This window comes from Ipomoea triloba, chromosome 1 (genome assembly GCF_003576645.1).
Source record: "Ipomoea triloba cultivar NCNSP0323 chromosome 1, ASM357664v1".
Lineage (NCBI taxonomy): Eukaryota > Viridiplantae > Streptophyta > Magnoliopsida > Solanales > Convolvulaceae > Ipomoea > Ipomoea triloba.
In genome coordinates this window covers 1,331,566-1,349,018 of record NC_044916.1, presented here as the reverse complement: position 1 = coordinate 1,349,018, position 17,453 = coordinate 1,331,566, and the positions used below count along the sequence as shown (strand labels likewise).

Genomic DNA, 17,453 nt, shown 5'->3' with positions numbered 1-17,453 from the left:
TTATTCCCCCCCCCCCCCCCCTAAAGATTGTTTTATTATTTTTTGGAAAAAAAAAAGTTATGTGTGGGAGGGGGCAAATTATACCATGCATGGGTCAAGTTTTCAATTTGCATTGTACATACCTTGATTCAAAATGATATTTAGATTTTTTTTTAAAGTAATACATTTTTATTGTTATTTTTAAAATATTACGAGCCAACCATAAAACAATTTATAAAGTTTTCATAAACGTTTTTGAAATACTAGAACATTCACTCTTAAAAGTTTCATGCATCATATAGTTCTCATTTAGTGATCAATAGGTAAATTTAACATTAATTTTCTTTGAAGTTCGTGGTAAATCCTAATCCCAAACAAGGGTAATTTTTATTCATCTTATAAGATAAAAAATGCAAACATATATAGACATGTGAAAAGGTGCAGCAGAATGTTACAAATTGAGGGGTCACGATATATATCTTTTATCTTTTATCTTTTATCTTTTATTTTTTATTTTTATTTTTTTGAATAATACATTTAGAAAATGATGCATGTAATGTTTTTTTTTTTTCCTTTTATAGTTTAGCCATGAGTTGTCTACTGTAGAAAAGGGAAGTGGATGGTTTGTAAGCATCTCAATTCTCAAAGGCATGCATATATCCATCAATTAGGTGCAATAACTCCTGTATATTACTCCGTACTTTGATTAACGGAAAAATCCACATGTTATCCGAATTTACATTCTATATATTACTCCACATAATACAAATCTAATTTTGTTTTATAAATTAAGGATGGAAAATATAAATGTTAAAAACAAAATCCTCAAATTCATCAAATTGTTGGCTATTCTTTAAGATAAAATTCATAATACACATATATGCTTCTTCTTTTTTTTTAAAGAAAAAAATTTGGAAAAAAGACCAAATAGGCCATTGAACTTTATCCACGATCAATTAGACCCTTAAAAATTTCCAAAGTTACAATTAGATCTATAAACATATTATTTTGGAGTATTGAAACATAGAAATCGATAGATGACCTGTAATTGCAGGTCACTAGGATTCCAGTGACCCTTTGACCATATTTTATCCACTTAGCGTCAGGTATCACTTTTTGTTAATTAAATATATGTGTATGTTTTATGTGATTTTTTTTTTATTTTTATGTATCGGCTCCCAATATATATCATATATATGTATAATTGCATATATTGATATAGGAAGCTAGGCTAATTAAGGTGGTGGCTGGGTACGTGGTTGATGTTTTGCATGTCTGCATAGATAGAAGGGACAACGAACATACGAAGTCGCAGATAAAAATAAAAAAATAAAAAAAAAAAAGGAAAAAACATCAAAATTTGATGGTAAAAGGGAAAAATCATGGTGGTTAGCTAGCGGCTTAAGTGAAATGGATGATTTATAGTGTCTCTAAAGAGCTCACTACATTGTGTGTAATATTCACACCGCTGTTGTTAAATTTTGATCATTTTGCCGGCACAAACACATCAAAATTTGCCTGAAATTTCATAGTCCTAAAGGTCATACACCTGAGCCACTGAATGATAAAAGGGCAAATCATTGTGACTGTACTCGTCCTCTTGAGCAGAATTAACGATAGGGACTGACTGAAAAACTACTTGAGTTACTCATGATTTACCTCCTCTTATCTGACTCTTGAATTGTACATAAACTTAAGATAAATCTTAACATAAACCGTGAAACCTAATGTATCAAAAAATATTCATGATAATTAACTCGACAGATTTAAGTAAGAAGACCCGTGCTTAGCTGTCAGATCTCGATCATGTGGGCACAAAAGCATCAAAGCTGACGCACCAAACATGTGTGTAGAGACAAGACCTACTATACCTGCTCTCTCTCATGCAAAACACATGAAATGCAAAGGGGGAAGCACTGCACCATCCTGCACTATCTCTCAGTTTTTTTCTGCATGCATTCCCTCTTTTGCCCAGACATTATATATTCCATCTTTACTATATCTATTCAACACCCCCAATTTATCTTTTCACTCTGTGTTGGGCTTTAATTTATGGTTTTTTTTTTATTTTGAAAACATTTAATTTGTATTATTAATTGTAAGTTTTACTTACACTCCAATATCCAAGAATTACATTGTCTCTAAACCTAAGGACCCTCACCCGGAATTGTAATTAAGACGTCCGAGGTAAAGCATAGAATGTGCCGAACTCAATGAGACAGAGTCTAACTAGTCGTTATATCGTGGACCATGGGTCATGCTGATACTGCAGTTGTGTTGAACTGATACTGCAGTTGTGTTGAACGGATATTGCAGTTGCGCGGAACAGAGGTCGTTTCATCCGTCTGTAACTGCAGTTGTGAACTGATAGTGCAGTTGTGTTGAACGGATGCTGCAGTTGTGTTGAACGGATGCTGCAGTTGTGTTGAACGGATGAACGATCTCCGTTCCGCGTAACTGCAGTTTCCTTTCAACACAACTGCAGTATCTTTTCAACACAACTGCAGTATCCGTTCAACACAATTACAGTATTAACCATGACCATGGTCCAACACAATTACAGTATCAACACCATAGTCCACAGTATAATTTGCGGTTTAATACTACACATACACTCAACCTTTTGATTATATTACATCTATGTATATATAGGTGTTTGGTTCGTACGGACTGACTGGATGCATGCATTCACTACACTGAGCTTCTGATGAATCTCAACATCTTCTGCATTGTTTTTTTCCATAAAATTATTGGTGATGGACCCTTGTGCAAAAGATGGCCCTCTGGTCTTTTTATTTTATTTTTATTTTATTTTAAATTTTAAATTTTAATATTGTCTCATTTAGTGATCAATCTGTAAATTTAACAAACTTTCTTTGAAGTTTGTGATAATTTTTACATTCTTAATTTCAAGCTGGGATAATTTTTATTCATCCTATAAAATTAAAAATGCAAATATAGACATATGAAAATGTGCAGCAGAATGTTACAAATTGAGTGGTCCCTATTTCTTTTATTGAATTTTTTTATATTTTTTTGAATAATACATTTAGAAAATGATGTAATGTTTTTTTCCATTTATAGTTTAGCCATGAGTTGTCCACTGTATAGAAGAGCAGAGTATGGTTTGGAAGCATCTCAATTCTCAAATGCATACATATCCATCAATTAGGTGTAACTACTAGATGTTGTCCCCTATATATTATTTTGATTAACGGAAAAGTCTATTATCATTATTTGAAGGTATATTTTTGATAAAATTTATCTTATGATCTTAACTGACAAAAAAGTAAAAAATAATAGTCTAAAGTTGTACATAGCTGACTGACTCAAAATAAGAACATGAATAGACAATTCTCACGAGAATGCGACCCCTTAATAATAGAAGGTATACAATTTTTTTTTTTGAATACTACTGTGACTCCATTACAATGCGATATTTGTTCATAACTACTTTTTCAACTTATGAGACCACTGAGGCTTAAACATGAGGGAGTAACTTGGTGCCACTAGACCCAAAGGTCCTTGGTATATAATTTTTTTCAATACTTAGGTGATCCCAGTTTTGTTGGAGTACTCTTAAGCTGACACAAGATCTCGCTTCTACATATACTATAAAAGTAAATCGCGAGTCGCGTAATCAGTCTTGTCTTCATGTATGCACAAGGAATCAAATCTACATCTTTCATCATCCTATTTTTTATTTTTTTTTTTCATTCATATTTTTAAGTAGAGTTTGAATTCATTGTCTTAATACCGAATCACAATTTTTTTTTAACCTAAAAAGACAGAATCGATTTCGAGATCTTTTATCGTGGTATTACAAAATGAAAGGATTTGCTTTCTGCTGTTACTGATCCATTCAACCAGATTCCATATTTACATGCCCTAGAGCCTAAAGCTACAACCCCTTTGGTCCCCCTAAACCTCCCATTAACAGGGACCTCTACCACTCTCACCACACTCTACACCTCCGATCTTTCTCTTTCTTTCTTTCTTTCTCTGTATCAGATGATGGGCGATAAAGAAATTCCCAAGAAAGCATCACCTGGCAACGCCTCTAACAAGAAGAAGAAGAAGAAGAAGAGAGGGGGCAGCAAGAGGAAGATGACCTCTGAGCAGTCCTTAGCTTACAATTCTGTGAGTGAATGGGTTTTCTTGGACCAGAGGTCTGGGAAGGTTATTGATGATGATTTTCTGGTGCCATGGAATCAGCCCAAGGAGAAGTTGGTGTTTGAATTGCACTGCCATTCTGTTCACAGTGATGGGTTCTTGTCCGCTTCCAAGGTTGTGGAGAGAGCACATCAAAATGGGGTGAGTTTCTTGGTTATTTGATAAAGTTTCAATCTTCTTTTCCTGTTGTGGAATTGGGAGTTTTTTTTGCTTGGATTGTTTAGCTGATATCCTTTGTGCAGAGTAATTTTCATTGGCAGTGCTATATTGCCTGTTATGTGTTCACTTATTTTCCTGAAAGAAAATTTAACTTAGTTAATCAAGCAGGGAACATAAACTAATTTGAATGTAAGGTAATTGTTTGGAAATATGGAATACCATTGGTCAAACTATGTTCTACTAATTGAATCTCAATGCTTGTGTCCACTGCTCATGGATTAAATCTCTCTGGATAGTATATATAGCTGAAAAGCCTGAAATCTTGGTTAGTTGATTGACTACTTTGATGCCCAGTAGCACTCCCATGTTGAAAATTTAGAGCAGTGATTTTTCATTTACTCATGCTAGAACCTAGAAGTTACATGTGTTAGTCGCCACTATGGTGGTGGAAGAGCTCAAGTGAGCTTTTCTTGGAGCCCTCACTGTAGGTTAATATCAAAATTTTCATCATTTCTTAGATTTTTCTCAAGAGTAGTTAGGGAAGATTGTAGGCACTGCAGCTTGTATAGAAAGTGGACTTCAATCTGGTCCCTTTTTGATGCAGGCTCGGGATTTTATTTTCCTCTTCTTGTTCTCTTCAGAGCAGCAAGGGGTTGGGACATAGGGAGCAAGGAACATAGTCAACCAGTATATATTATACATACTAATAAGTATATATATTATAGATGCTGGTTCGATGTTCTAAGTTCTATGTTTTTTTTTTTTTTTTTTTTTTTTTTTTTTTTTTTTTTTTTTTTTTTTTTTTTTTTTTTTTTTGGTCTAGTGCACTGCTTACAAGAGAGTGCAATTTATTTTATTTTATTTTATTTTTTTCCGGGAGGAGGGTTATTTCACCTCAATTTGATATCACATTCGCTTCATAATTGATTACCTGTTCTGCGGTTAATTAGTTCTAACACGTTCAGAGCAGGTGAAAGTTCTATCTTTGACCGATCATGATACCATGTCTGGAATACCTGAAGCCCTGGAAGCTGCCCGCAGATTTGGCATCAAAATCATCCCAGGCGTTGAAATTAGTACAATTTTCTCCCAGAGGTCTGTACTCTTTTTCTTTTTTTATTTGATTAATTATGCTAACCGCTGAGATGGTGACTTCTTGTATTGTTCTCTCTTACTATTTCATATTACATATTGCAGTAAATGCTTTTTTCCTTAATCCATATAACCGAGCCTACTAAACTGGGGTTTAGCTTAATTGAGTTGAGTAACATCTGATATACCTAATCCCAATCACATTGCATATCTTTGTGTTAATTTCTTTGTCTGCTTCACTTTTCTTGTTTCTATTTGATTACAAAGGTTTTAATGGGCGATTTTTCTCAGAATGGTCCATAAGTTTTGCAGAAATTCAATATCTTTATATATATATATATATATATATATATATATATATATATATATATATATTGTAGCCCTGAAATTTGAATACTTTACAGAGGGGAGTCTGGATCAGAAGAACCGGTTCACATCCTCGCATATTACAGCAGTTGTGGGCCAACAAAGGTTGACAAACTGGAAAAGTTGTTGCATAATATAAGGGAAGGCCGTTTTCTACGTGCAAAAAGCATGGTTTCAAAACTCAACAAACTCAAATTGCCACTTAAGTGGGAACAGGTAATGAGAATTACGGGCAAAGATGTAGCTCCCGGGAGGTTGCATGTTGCTCGTGCCATGGTTGAAGCAGGATATGTTGAGAATCTAAGACAGGCTTTCGCTCGATACCTTTATGATGGTGGACCTGCATATGCTACGTAATCTTTACAACTTACATAGTTCTTTTATTCATGCTTATTCTTATATGAACGAGATATTGACTGAGAGGTATATCCCGATTTTTTTGTTCAGCGGAAGTGAGCCAGTTGCAGAGGAAGCTGTGAAATTAATATGTGAAACAGGGGGAGTTGCGGTATTGGCACATCCATGGGCGTTAAAAAATCCAGTCACCATCATAAGAAGACTGAAGGAAGCAGGCCTTCATGGGATAGAGGCATACAGAAGCGATGGAAAAGTGGCACGTATGGCCTGGTGACCTTGCAAACTCATCTTATGCATTTGCAACTTTGGCTTAATTCATCCCCCCCCCGGTCATATAATTGAAACTAATGCTGGAGTAATTAATTGAATACACTTTGTGTTCTGAGTTTCTGACTAATAAAACTATTCCATCGAATCCACTCTTTAACTTGGTTAAGGTTGAGATGATGCAACAATCTAGGATTTAGGCAGGGTTCCTTAATCCATGCAAATTCTCAGTACCTTTGTCCGGTTTCTCGCTTTCTTGTAATTGTTGCTGGTGGTTAATTTATTTAATTTTCTTTGTGCCCGTTACATGGCTATTCATAATCTCTAGTTGTAATCTCAACTCTCCACTCAAAAACTAGGTTAAAAAACAATGCTCCTTTCCCCTCCTAGGAGGAATTAGAGTTACACATACACTCTTCACGTTTTTTCTTTAATAGATGATTTATAACACTGGCTGGTATCTCTGAAATATTGTTTTGGACATTGTATTGAAACTAAGATTGTCTCGGAAACATCACTGTTTTCCCCAGTTATTGATGGAGTCTTTTGCCAGAAAGCATTCGGGGATTGTCCCATTTTAGCAAATAAGTCCATACTTTGTTGTATTACATTGTTTGTTTTCCGATACTGATTGATTAACTTTTCTAAATAAACAGTGTACAGTGACTTGGCAGACACACACGATCTACTGAAGTTCGGGGGGTCAGATTTCCATGGAAGAGCTGGCCAGCACGAGTCTGAGCTAGGGAGCGTGAGCCTCCCGATGTTGGCTGTGCATGAATTCCTGAAGGTGGCCCGGCCAATCTGGTGCAGAGCCATTGCAGATATCTTGGGAAATTACGTTGAGCATCCTACCGAGTCGAACTTACAGCTTATAATGAACTTCGGAAAGCCCAGGCTTCCCAAGAGCGTTACGCCAATAACTTCTGCCTGTGATTTTATCAGCCATTGCTTGTCTTCCTGGCTGACAAATGAGGAACGACAGAACGCAGAGTTTGAGGCCATCAAGTCGAAGCTTTCTAGCTTGTCTATCGATCTACCAAGCTTAACGGTTAGCGCTGCAAACACATAACACATAGTGAAATTGTTTTAGTTTTATGAGCTCATGAGAACATTCAATTTTCATTGTTCTTAAACTTATCATCATAGGCTTCTCTAGCTTTCTTGTCCCTTTATTTTATTTCATCCCGAGCCACCGATAGACCTTATAGGGAGAGGTTTTTCGACACTTGTTACTTCATTTACAAGACTCGAACTCGAAACCTTGTTTAAGGTGGAATTAAGCATTTACTTTGGTGTATTTGATTCATGGTGATCATACATTTGTTCACACAGGTTTATGAAACCAGTTTGTGCTTCTTTTTCATTGTTTAGAAGTTGTAGTTACAGTTGCACTCTGCAGATTATATTATTTGGGATCATTGGAGCTCTTGAATATCGACTTGTCGGTGTGCACAATTTGGTGAAAAATTAGTTAACTCACTTAAATGATAAAATTTAGTTAACTATTTTTTAACTCAAATATTTTGGTTGGGTTGATGGTTAAAGAATTTTAATTTGAAAATGTCGGTATATCAAGTTAATTGATTGGTTAACCGAATCATTTGTGTATATATTTGTTTTAAATTTTTTTAATAATTCATAAATCATACTATTAGATTAGTTTTTCAAATTTTATTATTTATGTATTTATGCAATGGTTATTTTGTGGTGTGAAATTATAAATTTGTAAATTTATTTATGAATTTTAATTTTATTTTAAAATTGAATTAAAATATTTCAATTAACTGACTGATTAATTAAATAAAATTTCGGTTCGATTAGTTTAGAAAGATGAATTTCAATTCCATTAACGGTTAAAGCATTTTGCAAATTTAGTTCGATTATTAATTGAATGGAAATCTCTAACTTTTATCACTAATCGTCTTAATTAATGATTTAAGAACATCCTCAATAGTTTGATTTTTGCACAAGTTTTTAGAAGTCAAGTAGGAAAGAGGATGAAAGGAAATAAAAGTAATAAATGCAGTACACGCACTCACTAGGCAATACTGGTGCACTTAGCATGCACTAGTTGTTATTTTTTTTTCTTTATAATTATTTGGTGAGGCCTACATTAGGAGACAAAAATCTATTCTCTCATAAGAATTCAAGAACCCAACATTCTCTCTCTCCTCCTTCTCTCACTTTCACATAGGACTCCAAGTAAAACCTCCCCAAAAACTCTATTGGGGATGCTCTTTACACTTCTATTTTGTCTTGTTACGCTTTGTTTACAGCTTTACATTGAGTAAAACAAGTTACGCAATATAAAAATCTTGAAAACGTAACACTAGTGCACACCCTTTATAAGAGTCTTTAAAATACGGACATCCATATAAATATGATGAATGTATTCTTTTCTCAAATACTACTTACTAGATCACCGAGTTAAACCCATGCAGACAATTAATCTGTGCAAATGTTAGCTTCCGCTATTTGACGTATTGACAATAACGTAAAGCACGTATTGTCGTCTCCTTTCTTTACTCTTCATAGTAAAATCTCACTTGACATAAGGAACATTTTGGATATAAAGAACAAACGCTTTTTAAGTTTGTTTAGTACACACTCTCGAATAGTGATTATGATGTTAAGAAAAAAAAAAAAAAAAAGAAAGAAAGAAAGAAAGAAAGAAGATAAAGTTATGGGCCATCGGGCCCAGAATGGATTACAATCGGGCAGTGAGAAATCAGAAATCCCTAAGCTCAAAGTTGTCGGGTTGAAAATCGGAGCAGCTGAAATCGGATCTCCGTATACTGTGTCGGAATGAGCTTGACTCTCTTGCAGAGCTACTCCTCCGCCGAGGAAGAAGAAGACGACGCCGGAGAAGGAGAACAGCAACCCGGCTACGATAGGTCGGAGGACGAAGACGATGACGACGAAGACGGCGTTCCTCAGAATCGATACAAGCCTCTTTTCAACCCTAACCCTTCTTCGTCTTCCTCCCTCCCCTCTGCTCTCGACGCCTTTTCCGAAGTAAGATTTGTGCTATTCTCTTGAAGCTGAAATATCATTTTTTTTTGTGGCCACTTCAGCTCAATCCAAATAAGTTTTGATTTTGTGTTTGGAAAATGGAAACTATTTCAGGTTTCGGGACCGCCGGAGTTCCTAAACAACAGTGTTCAGGAAGCTGCTAATGACGCCGACAACCAGCAGCGCTGGCGGCACGGCCGCCGTAAGAACAACAGGGATAAGAAAGATTTACCTTCTGGTAATTGCTTTTTCTCTTAAATTACAACTTAGTTTTTAGCTATAATTTGTGTTGAAGTCAGTATAGTTTAATTTAGTTGTAATTTATACTTCTTCAAAAGTTACACTCTTTATAAGCTAATCATTCAAATGGAGAAACTAGCTCCTAGTTTTCACTTTACTATGTTGCTTGTTGTTGGATTAGGAAATGAGTTCACACAAATATACTATGTTGCTTGTTGCTGATTTCTGGTTGTTCTTCAGATACCCTAGCTAGATTCAATTTAGCTAAACTTGCCATAAATGCGTTGTTTACAGCTCGACACAACTGAACTGGGACCCCTATAAAGCTTGCACTTAAGTTCCATAATAGCTGCCTAACCTAGAAGAACTTAATCTGTTTAATTACTATCATCTGATAAGTGATAAGTTGCCTTTCTTTCCTATTAACATATTTTGTTTGTCACTTTCGTTTGTTTATGCTGTTCTTTATTCTCTCTGTTTTGTTGCCTCACTTTTATGGACAGATATATCATATATATATATATATATATATATATATATATATATGCAATGAAAAACTGCTGTTTATATTTCTGTTTTGATTCCTAGGCAAAAAGTTTTTTACGAGAAGTAATGAAAGTATGTGCTTTTGGATGTGTCATTTCCTTCTAACTTTGCCAGTGAAATAGTCATGTTCTGAAGCTGCCAGGCTTCTTACAGATGCTCGAATTCCAATTTGGGTTTTAACCTTTTGCAGTTGATTTAGAGATATGCCTTATAGATGATGTTGTATTGTTGTCAATTTTATTTTATTTTTGGTTGTTCACTTATCTCTGGATTTCAGAGTTTAAATGATTGTTTTATTTTCTCTTCTCTGAAGGTGCTGTAGTTGAGGCTAAGGCTCAGTTAACTGGGATCCATGAAAGAGTTAGAAGTGATGTAGAGGGTACCATGCCCAAGACATCCACAGGGCAAAGGAGCGTTTCTTCGGCCACTGCACAAGGAGGCAAAAGTTCAGAAGATGCTGCAGATCTTATGAGGTATTTTTTCTTTGTGCTTTGATGCGACATAGACAAAATGCATTATTAGTGCCCATCATGCCCGTTATTTCGATCTCTTAAGTTCTTATGGAATGGAAAGTGGAATTCTCAAAATACACTTTCATGCATAAACAGAACTGTGCAGGGCAATCAACGCCTCAACGGTTAAAAAATATCAGTAGTTTTTTACTCAACTCTTACATTCTTGACCAAAATTTTCAAGGGGGTTTCCCGTGTTTTGAACCTAACATCCAGAAACAGTAGTTCTCTTTCCAATTTGTTGCTCTTATCCAACGACATTTTCAAAAGTCTTCATGGATGACGGTTGAACATTCACTAGCCGTTGTGCTGCCCCTTAGTGTAAAGTTCTGTTTTTTACATTTCTATTATTAATCCAACACATTGTTTACATAGGATATGCTTGACTTGTGGGATCCCTAAGACATACTCACATTCGAGAGGAATAGTTTGCCCCATGTGCGGTGATCGCACTGCTACAGACGCAAATACAGAGGCGGGGAAGAAAAAAGGGTCAACCATAAAAGACAAGGAGAAGAGTAAGAGGATGAAGGGTCAATCATCGCATGCTTCATGGAAGAGCGAGACAGAGATGGCCCTGCGCCAGCAGTTTGATTAGGTTTACGTTTTGCAGTTTGATGTAGATTCCCGAGGTGGCGACTACAAGAACTTAGTTAAGCAATCAAGCCACATGTACAGGTCAAATTTGATGATTTGGAACATTGTCTTATGATCCTATGGGGTACTATTTTCATTGTGAGTTAACATCCTCAGAACCAGTTCCATTGTTATATTTACTTTTTTTTTTCTTCAATTTATTACCTATTTTAGGATAGTATTGTGATTTTGGTAATGAGAATTGTTCTGACATTACAAGGACATGTATTCCTGCAATCCTCTGTTTGGTAATGAGAATTCGATATGCATTGGATAAATTTCATCTTGTAATTCTAGTTAACAAATGATCGCAAGGAGGTAAACCAATCTAGATTACCTGTAGTTGATCAGTTCAAACCAAGAAGACCAATAGAACACTCACATGAAGAATGACATTCTGAACATACTTAAGTCAATAGCTCAACTAACTTAACTGAGATTACCTCTATAAAGTTCCATATTGAGCACATGGAGAATGGCATTTTCCTTTATTTTTTTTCTTCTCATTTTTTGGTCCCGTGATTACTAAATGATTTGAAATCTAATACGGAGTAATTGGTATCGAACAATTGGTATCAAATCCGATAGTACGATACAAAAAGGCCAAACCAAAAGTAAAATATTGCCATTATTATAAATCCAATGGCACACGACAATGACAAAAACAGAGCACGGAGTACTACAAATCAATCTACATATATTTCAAGCAACGTAAATGGCAATTCCTTGTTCTTTACAGTCACCCATTCTTGGAAAAAAAAAACCCGAGTGGATAAATATTACAGAGCAAAATTGACAACAGATCATTTATTTGCTACTACTTCTCATGATCATTAAGAGTGGAATGATAAAGAAGAGCAGAGCTTCTAACAAACCTTCTTTTGCCCAAACGAGCGATTTTGCATCACTTCTTCCACAGCTTGTTAGAGAAAATCCGCTTGGAATAGGGACTGTTGCGCGAGATTGACTTGTGGGACTCGATTGCATCCACCAATAGCTTATGAAGACAGTCCTAAACGTCGCAAATACATTTCATTGTGATTAATGCAGTCTATGAATCAGTTGATAGTTTTTTGCAGCAGAGAGATATCAGTAAACGGTGCTGCATTAACGACAAGTGTTGAAGAGAGCGCGTAATGTTACATTACCTCAGAAACACGAAGCGCTGTTTGGATAACATAGTTTGCGTGGGGGTCCTGGAGCAGCTGCTCGAAGTGCGTTGCAGAGACCAGCTCGCGGATGATCTTTGACTGGATTTCAACGTCGCATGTAACCAGGCATTTTTCAACGACGTGGCTGCTGAACTTCTGTGTTGAGAGATGCACAAAGTTGCCCTCGAACTGAGATATTAGCTTCGACGTGGCAGATGGGATCTTCAGCTCCAATATAAACTGAACAACATAATTTCTGCATGGAATAACAGTTTTAAAATAAAATAAACAGTAAGAAATAACGGTTTCAAATATAAGTCATACTAGAAAGTAGGACTGACAAAAGCATGCAAACTTTTTGCAGTGACAACTGGTGAACATATGGCCCTCTGTTTGGTAAAATAGTTAGCCTGCCAGCCAATTTTGGCTTATTTGACTACTATTAGCTATTTGACTTGGTTAAAAAATCAATATAAATGTTTGGTTAATCAACTTTTTGTAACTCCAAAATGCTAAAATTCAAAAAGTTGCTCAAAGCAGCTTTTTCAATTAACTTTTTGAGAAAAGAAATTATACTAAACAGTTATCAGCAAACAACTATTACCAAACACCTTTTTACAATCAACTAATGTCATCAACTAGTTACACCCTCTAACCCAATCAGTTAACAGTCATTTACCAAACAGGGCCAAAAGCTGTCGCATCAAATAGAAACATACTTGTGAAGTGTTCAGATAGTTGTTATTATCATCTACCAAAGGAGAGCTAGAATGAACTTGTGAAGTACAACATAAGTAACGAAGTTTCTAAGGCATATATATGATGAATGAATGATTTTGAACTCAAAATTGGCCTTAAGTGAGCCTACTTCACGGTGAGTTAATACCCGAATGCATCTTGAGCGAGAAGAAGTCCATTGGCGGAAATTTCTGCAACTAAGTTTTCTTGATACTCCCCCATTGCATGAGTAATGCATCTTTGCAGAACACAACAGCCGTGTTGGTGCGTTGCAATATCAACGCAGTACTTAGCAGCAGTGACGAAAATGAACTGCCCAAAGTGGAAGAAATTAGATAAGAGAGAGCCTTAACTTTCTCCTAGTAGTTGAAGCAACAATTCTCATAACGTAAGTCATCAAGGTAGTCTAGACATTATTGCGACAGAAAAACACAAAATGCACCGATCTATTATCACGACAAATACATGCTGTTATTCTTCAGTTGGTTGGATTTCTAAAGGCAACCTTCTCGGGTTTATTCGAATATCATTCTTGATGGCTAAGCTTGATCTTATGTTTACGAGGATAGCATTTAATTCCTTTCCTTTCCTTCAATAATTTGAAAAAGACTCGAGAATGAAATAGAAAAGTACGGCCAGGTTATCAGTTATAATACCAAAGAGGAAACAATCTTGAATTCTGATGGAGAGAACCGTGCAGTTGGTTGTATGGTCCAGACCAACACCGGAAGGATATGAATGAAAAGGAAAATCACGTTGAGTAATCAACTTTTTCTAGCACGATGAGTTTCACTTCAAGGATCAAAAGCCTCATTTTTATGATGCTTACTCTGTAGTATCGGTTAATTATTATTGGTCAAATGCTGTTATTAAACCGTAAGCTTATCTACATAATAACTATGAGAAAATATATGCCAAAAGAGATACAGAAACAGAGAAGATGTGATTTTATACAAGAAATAGCAGAGAAGTGATCTCATTCCTATGGCAAATATTTATTCAGTGTAGACGTCCATATTTGGGCATGATATTAAAGAAACACTAAACGAGTGCCTGTCAACGGGGAAAAAGACAGTTTTTTGAATGTTGCAAATACCAAAAACCTTAGCACGCCAAAAACTATAGTAAAGACAAAAACAATACCTTACTGTCTTCATTACTAAAGCATTGCAAGCACCTCTGAACAACATGGTTACCATTCAAGTCCTTGATAAGATCAAGAAATCCTGGTTCGAGCGATGAAATGAGTAGCAAAATTTGCTGCCTGGTCTTCAGCGTTTCAATCAACTTCTGCACTACTCTAGTCCTGATGCGAATGAAAAAGCAGTAAAAAAAAACTGTGTAATCAACAAGAAAAGGATAATCTAGCAGTATCTATAGTACAAGGACATACCCATGGGTATTTAAAGAGATGCTGACAAGTTGACCAGGATCTTCAGTCACCCTTAGTAGTATTTGCGTTCTTTGTTCTTCATTGCACACTTCCAACAGTTTTTGCATAAGGTAATTCCCAAATGGATTCATCATAAGTTCGACGGCATGATCAATTATCTCATCATATATTATTTGAACATCTCGGGGAGTTCCCTCATCAAAAATTCTTTGCAAGAACCGGCAACCATATTGATCCTTTGCCATGTGAGAAATATATCCTTGAACTTCTCTCAATGAGCTAAGCTTGAGCGGTAGAGAGAAAGGGAGATACAGCCCACTGCTTCGCCCGCTTTCCTGAATGCCTTTGCTCTTGGGACTACCGTATAGTTGTTGTGACCTCTTTTCTTGAGGCCTGGCCAAACCCGACTCATGTAATGACCTCTGACTGTCGTGTCCTATTGAAAGTGGATGTGCATTTTTTTCAGTGCAACTTAAGCCTTCCCCTTGCACGATCAAGCTATCATCCCTAGTAAAAGCCTCGATATTCATATTCCCTTGAGGCATTCTAGCACTCTGTGTCACGTTCCTTCCATTTGACAAATGTTGATGCGAGTAAAAGGCATTCTCTGCATCAATGTGAGACTTTCTGTGAGTCAACTGAGGCACAAACGGGAACTCTCCAGCTACAGACCTTCCATTTCGAGGAGCATGTAACAAGCTATCAGCTACGTTCCACATTACAGAACCAGGCAAATCCGACAATGGAATTCCTACGTGATAGAGATGACCAGCCAGCACTTTAGTTTGGTAGAGCTGTGAATCCACAGCACTACTATTCGGATTCAATTGCGAAACCAATCCATTCGATAGACCAGAAAGATATTGCGTTGCATATAAATTACCAAATCCACAATCATATGACAATCCAACCGGCATTGGAGAACCCACCTGACTATTAACCCCTATTGGATTTTGGGCTACAGGAGCAGACGATACAAATCCTCCTCTATAATCAGAAACGCCCATCCTCTGATCACCAACCGCCCTAAACCTTTCGGGCACCATTCTAACACTCCCGGCCACTGGATGCTCAGAAAACTGTAAAGCATCGCTCCTTTTCGACCCACTCTCTTGCTCCCCACTAATATACAACCTACTACTAAAATTCTTCCCCAAATTCAGATCACTGAAACTATCCCCATCCACCCTCATACCACCATGATAATCACCAATTCCATGATTGATCTGCAACCCCCCCTTCAAATGATCAGAAACCACACAGGGTTTTAACTCCTCCATGGGAGATGGAGTTGGTGATCCACCAGAGCACATGGCTGAAGGAGAGCCATCAGATTTCACTAAAACCCCTCTGAGAGGGGAAACACATGAATGATCATACAATTTCCTCCTCACATATGACCCATCACACTCACAACACCCATTGCTATGAAGATGATTATTATTCAGATTGAAAGATGTTGCATGAGGGATCTCATCCAACAACATCTCCAGCTCCTCCTCATCATCCTTCATCTTCACTCCAACCCCAGCTCTCTCAAACATCTCACCACAAACACAATCAAACAACAAATCCAATAACAACAGAAATTACACTGATTATATTAACCCACTGATATAATATTTCACAACAAAAGAAACAAGAAATAACGCGATCATATCAAAGGCAACAATGGCGACCAAGTGATGATCAGATAAAACACGGAACGGAAAATTACCCACGAGAAATTACCCGCTTTTATCATCTGGGTCGGTCCCGGATTCCCCACAGCCCGGATGAAAGTGCTCAATTCTCCTTTTTTCTCATGTACACTCCTCCGTAAGGTGATTTGGGTTTTGGGTTTTCTTTAGAATGAGTTGGTGAAGCATGCAAAGACGAGTGTAGAGATATGGTATCGCCACCGTGGGGAATACATACATACATTATACATACACACACACACACACACTCAGTCACTCCGGTTGGTACAGTCTCACGCCATTCTCCCTGGAGAGAAGGAACGGCCTCTCACTCTCTCTCCGCTCGCTCTTTATACCCGCGCACAAATATAGCTCTTAATTCTATATATTATTTTTTTAAATTTTCTATTTCTGCGTGCATTTTGCATATATTTTTGCTTTTAATTAATTACTCCCTTCCTAGTGGAGTTATAAGTTATAATTATAAGAATTGTTAACTTGTGTTAGAGCATCTTTATTAGTATGAATTTTTTGTTGATTTTTTTAGATACATGTAAGATAAAGAAGAAAAGAGTAAAGAGAAAAAACAAAAATTGACCAAAAAAAAAGAGTAGAAACGCATATCATAACGCGCTCATCTGGGCGACTCCGTCTTTCACACGCGAAACTGTCTAGATTGCTTTGTTTCCTTCTCTCATCCAGTGAACCTCACAAACGTTTTGATCATACAGGAAAAGAATCCACCAAAAAACTACACCTTCAATTTGTTTCCAAACAACCCACTTGGTTCTTTATTGTTCAAAAAACCATGAAAAGGGTGCTACTAGGGATGCTTTTATCCCAGTTTCGTTCTATTAATATTAAGTATATAGGACTCCACAATTTGAATCATTGTGGAGGTAAATTGCGAGTCAAGCAATTTCGAATCCCCACAGTGCTTCTTATCATGACATTTATTTAATAACAAAATTAATTGATAAAACATTAGGTAACATATATGAGATTACCATGTTGATCGATGAGCCTTATGTTGTGTATGTAATTATGTATTCTTTTGAAATTATACTAGTATTATTAACTTTGATGAGCTTTTTTTTTTTAATACTACTAACTCTATTCGACGCACAAGCCTCCACTGAGAGGCGAACCC

At 36.4% G+C, this 17,453-nt stretch overlaps 3 protein-coding genes across 3 annotated transcripts; 2 read left to right on the top strand and 1 right to left on the bottom strand.

Moving 5' to 3' along the window:
• The first annotated feature begins 3,825 nt into the window (after nucleotides 1-3,825).
• LOC116026012 (5'-3' exoribonuclease) lies at nucleotides 3,826-7,759 on the top strand. The gene is made up of 5 exons (XM_031267811.1): nucleotides 3,826-4,293; nucleotides 5,282-5,406; nucleotides 5,808-6,122; nucleotides 6,217-6,386; nucleotides 7,050-7,759. Exons 1-5 carry the CDS (start codon nucleotides 3,991-3,993, stop codon nucleotides 7,463-7,465), a joined length of 1,329 nt encoding a protein of 442 aa, XP_031123671.1. The 5' UTR covers nucleotides 3,826-3,990; the 3' UTR covers nucleotides 7,466-7,759.
• A 1,353-nt stretch (nucleotides 7,760-9,112) lies between these two features.
• Nucleotides 9,113-11,620, top strand: LOC116016913. Its single transcript, XM_031257367.1, has 4 exons — nucleotides 9,113-9,411; nucleotides 9,523-9,646; nucleotides 10,508-10,667; nucleotides 11,082-11,620. The coding sequence occupies exons 1-4, from the start codon at nucleotides 9,202-9,204 to the stop codon at nucleotides 11,302-11,304; spliced, it is 717 nt and encodes a 238-aa protein (XP_031113227.1). The 5' UTR covers nucleotides 9,113-9,201; the 3' UTR covers nucleotides 11,305-11,620.
• A 396-nt stretch (nucleotides 11,621-12,016) lies between these two features.
• On the bottom strand, nucleotides 12,017-16,595 carry LOC115998701 (pumilio homolog 1-like). The gene is made up of 5 exons (XM_031238340.1): nucleotides 14,625-16,595; nucleotides 14,375-14,537; nucleotides 13,380-13,543; nucleotides 12,491-12,749; nucleotides 12,017-12,354 (listed from the first exon to the last, which is right to left on the bottom strand). Exons 1-5 carry the CDS (start codon nucleotides 16,166-16,168, stop codon nucleotides 12,247-12,249), a joined length of 2,238 nt encoding a protein of 745 aa, XP_031094200.1. The 5' UTR covers nucleotides 16,169-16,595; the 3' UTR covers nucleotides 12,017-12,246.
• Nucleotides 16,596-17,453: the final 858 nt, after the last annotated feature.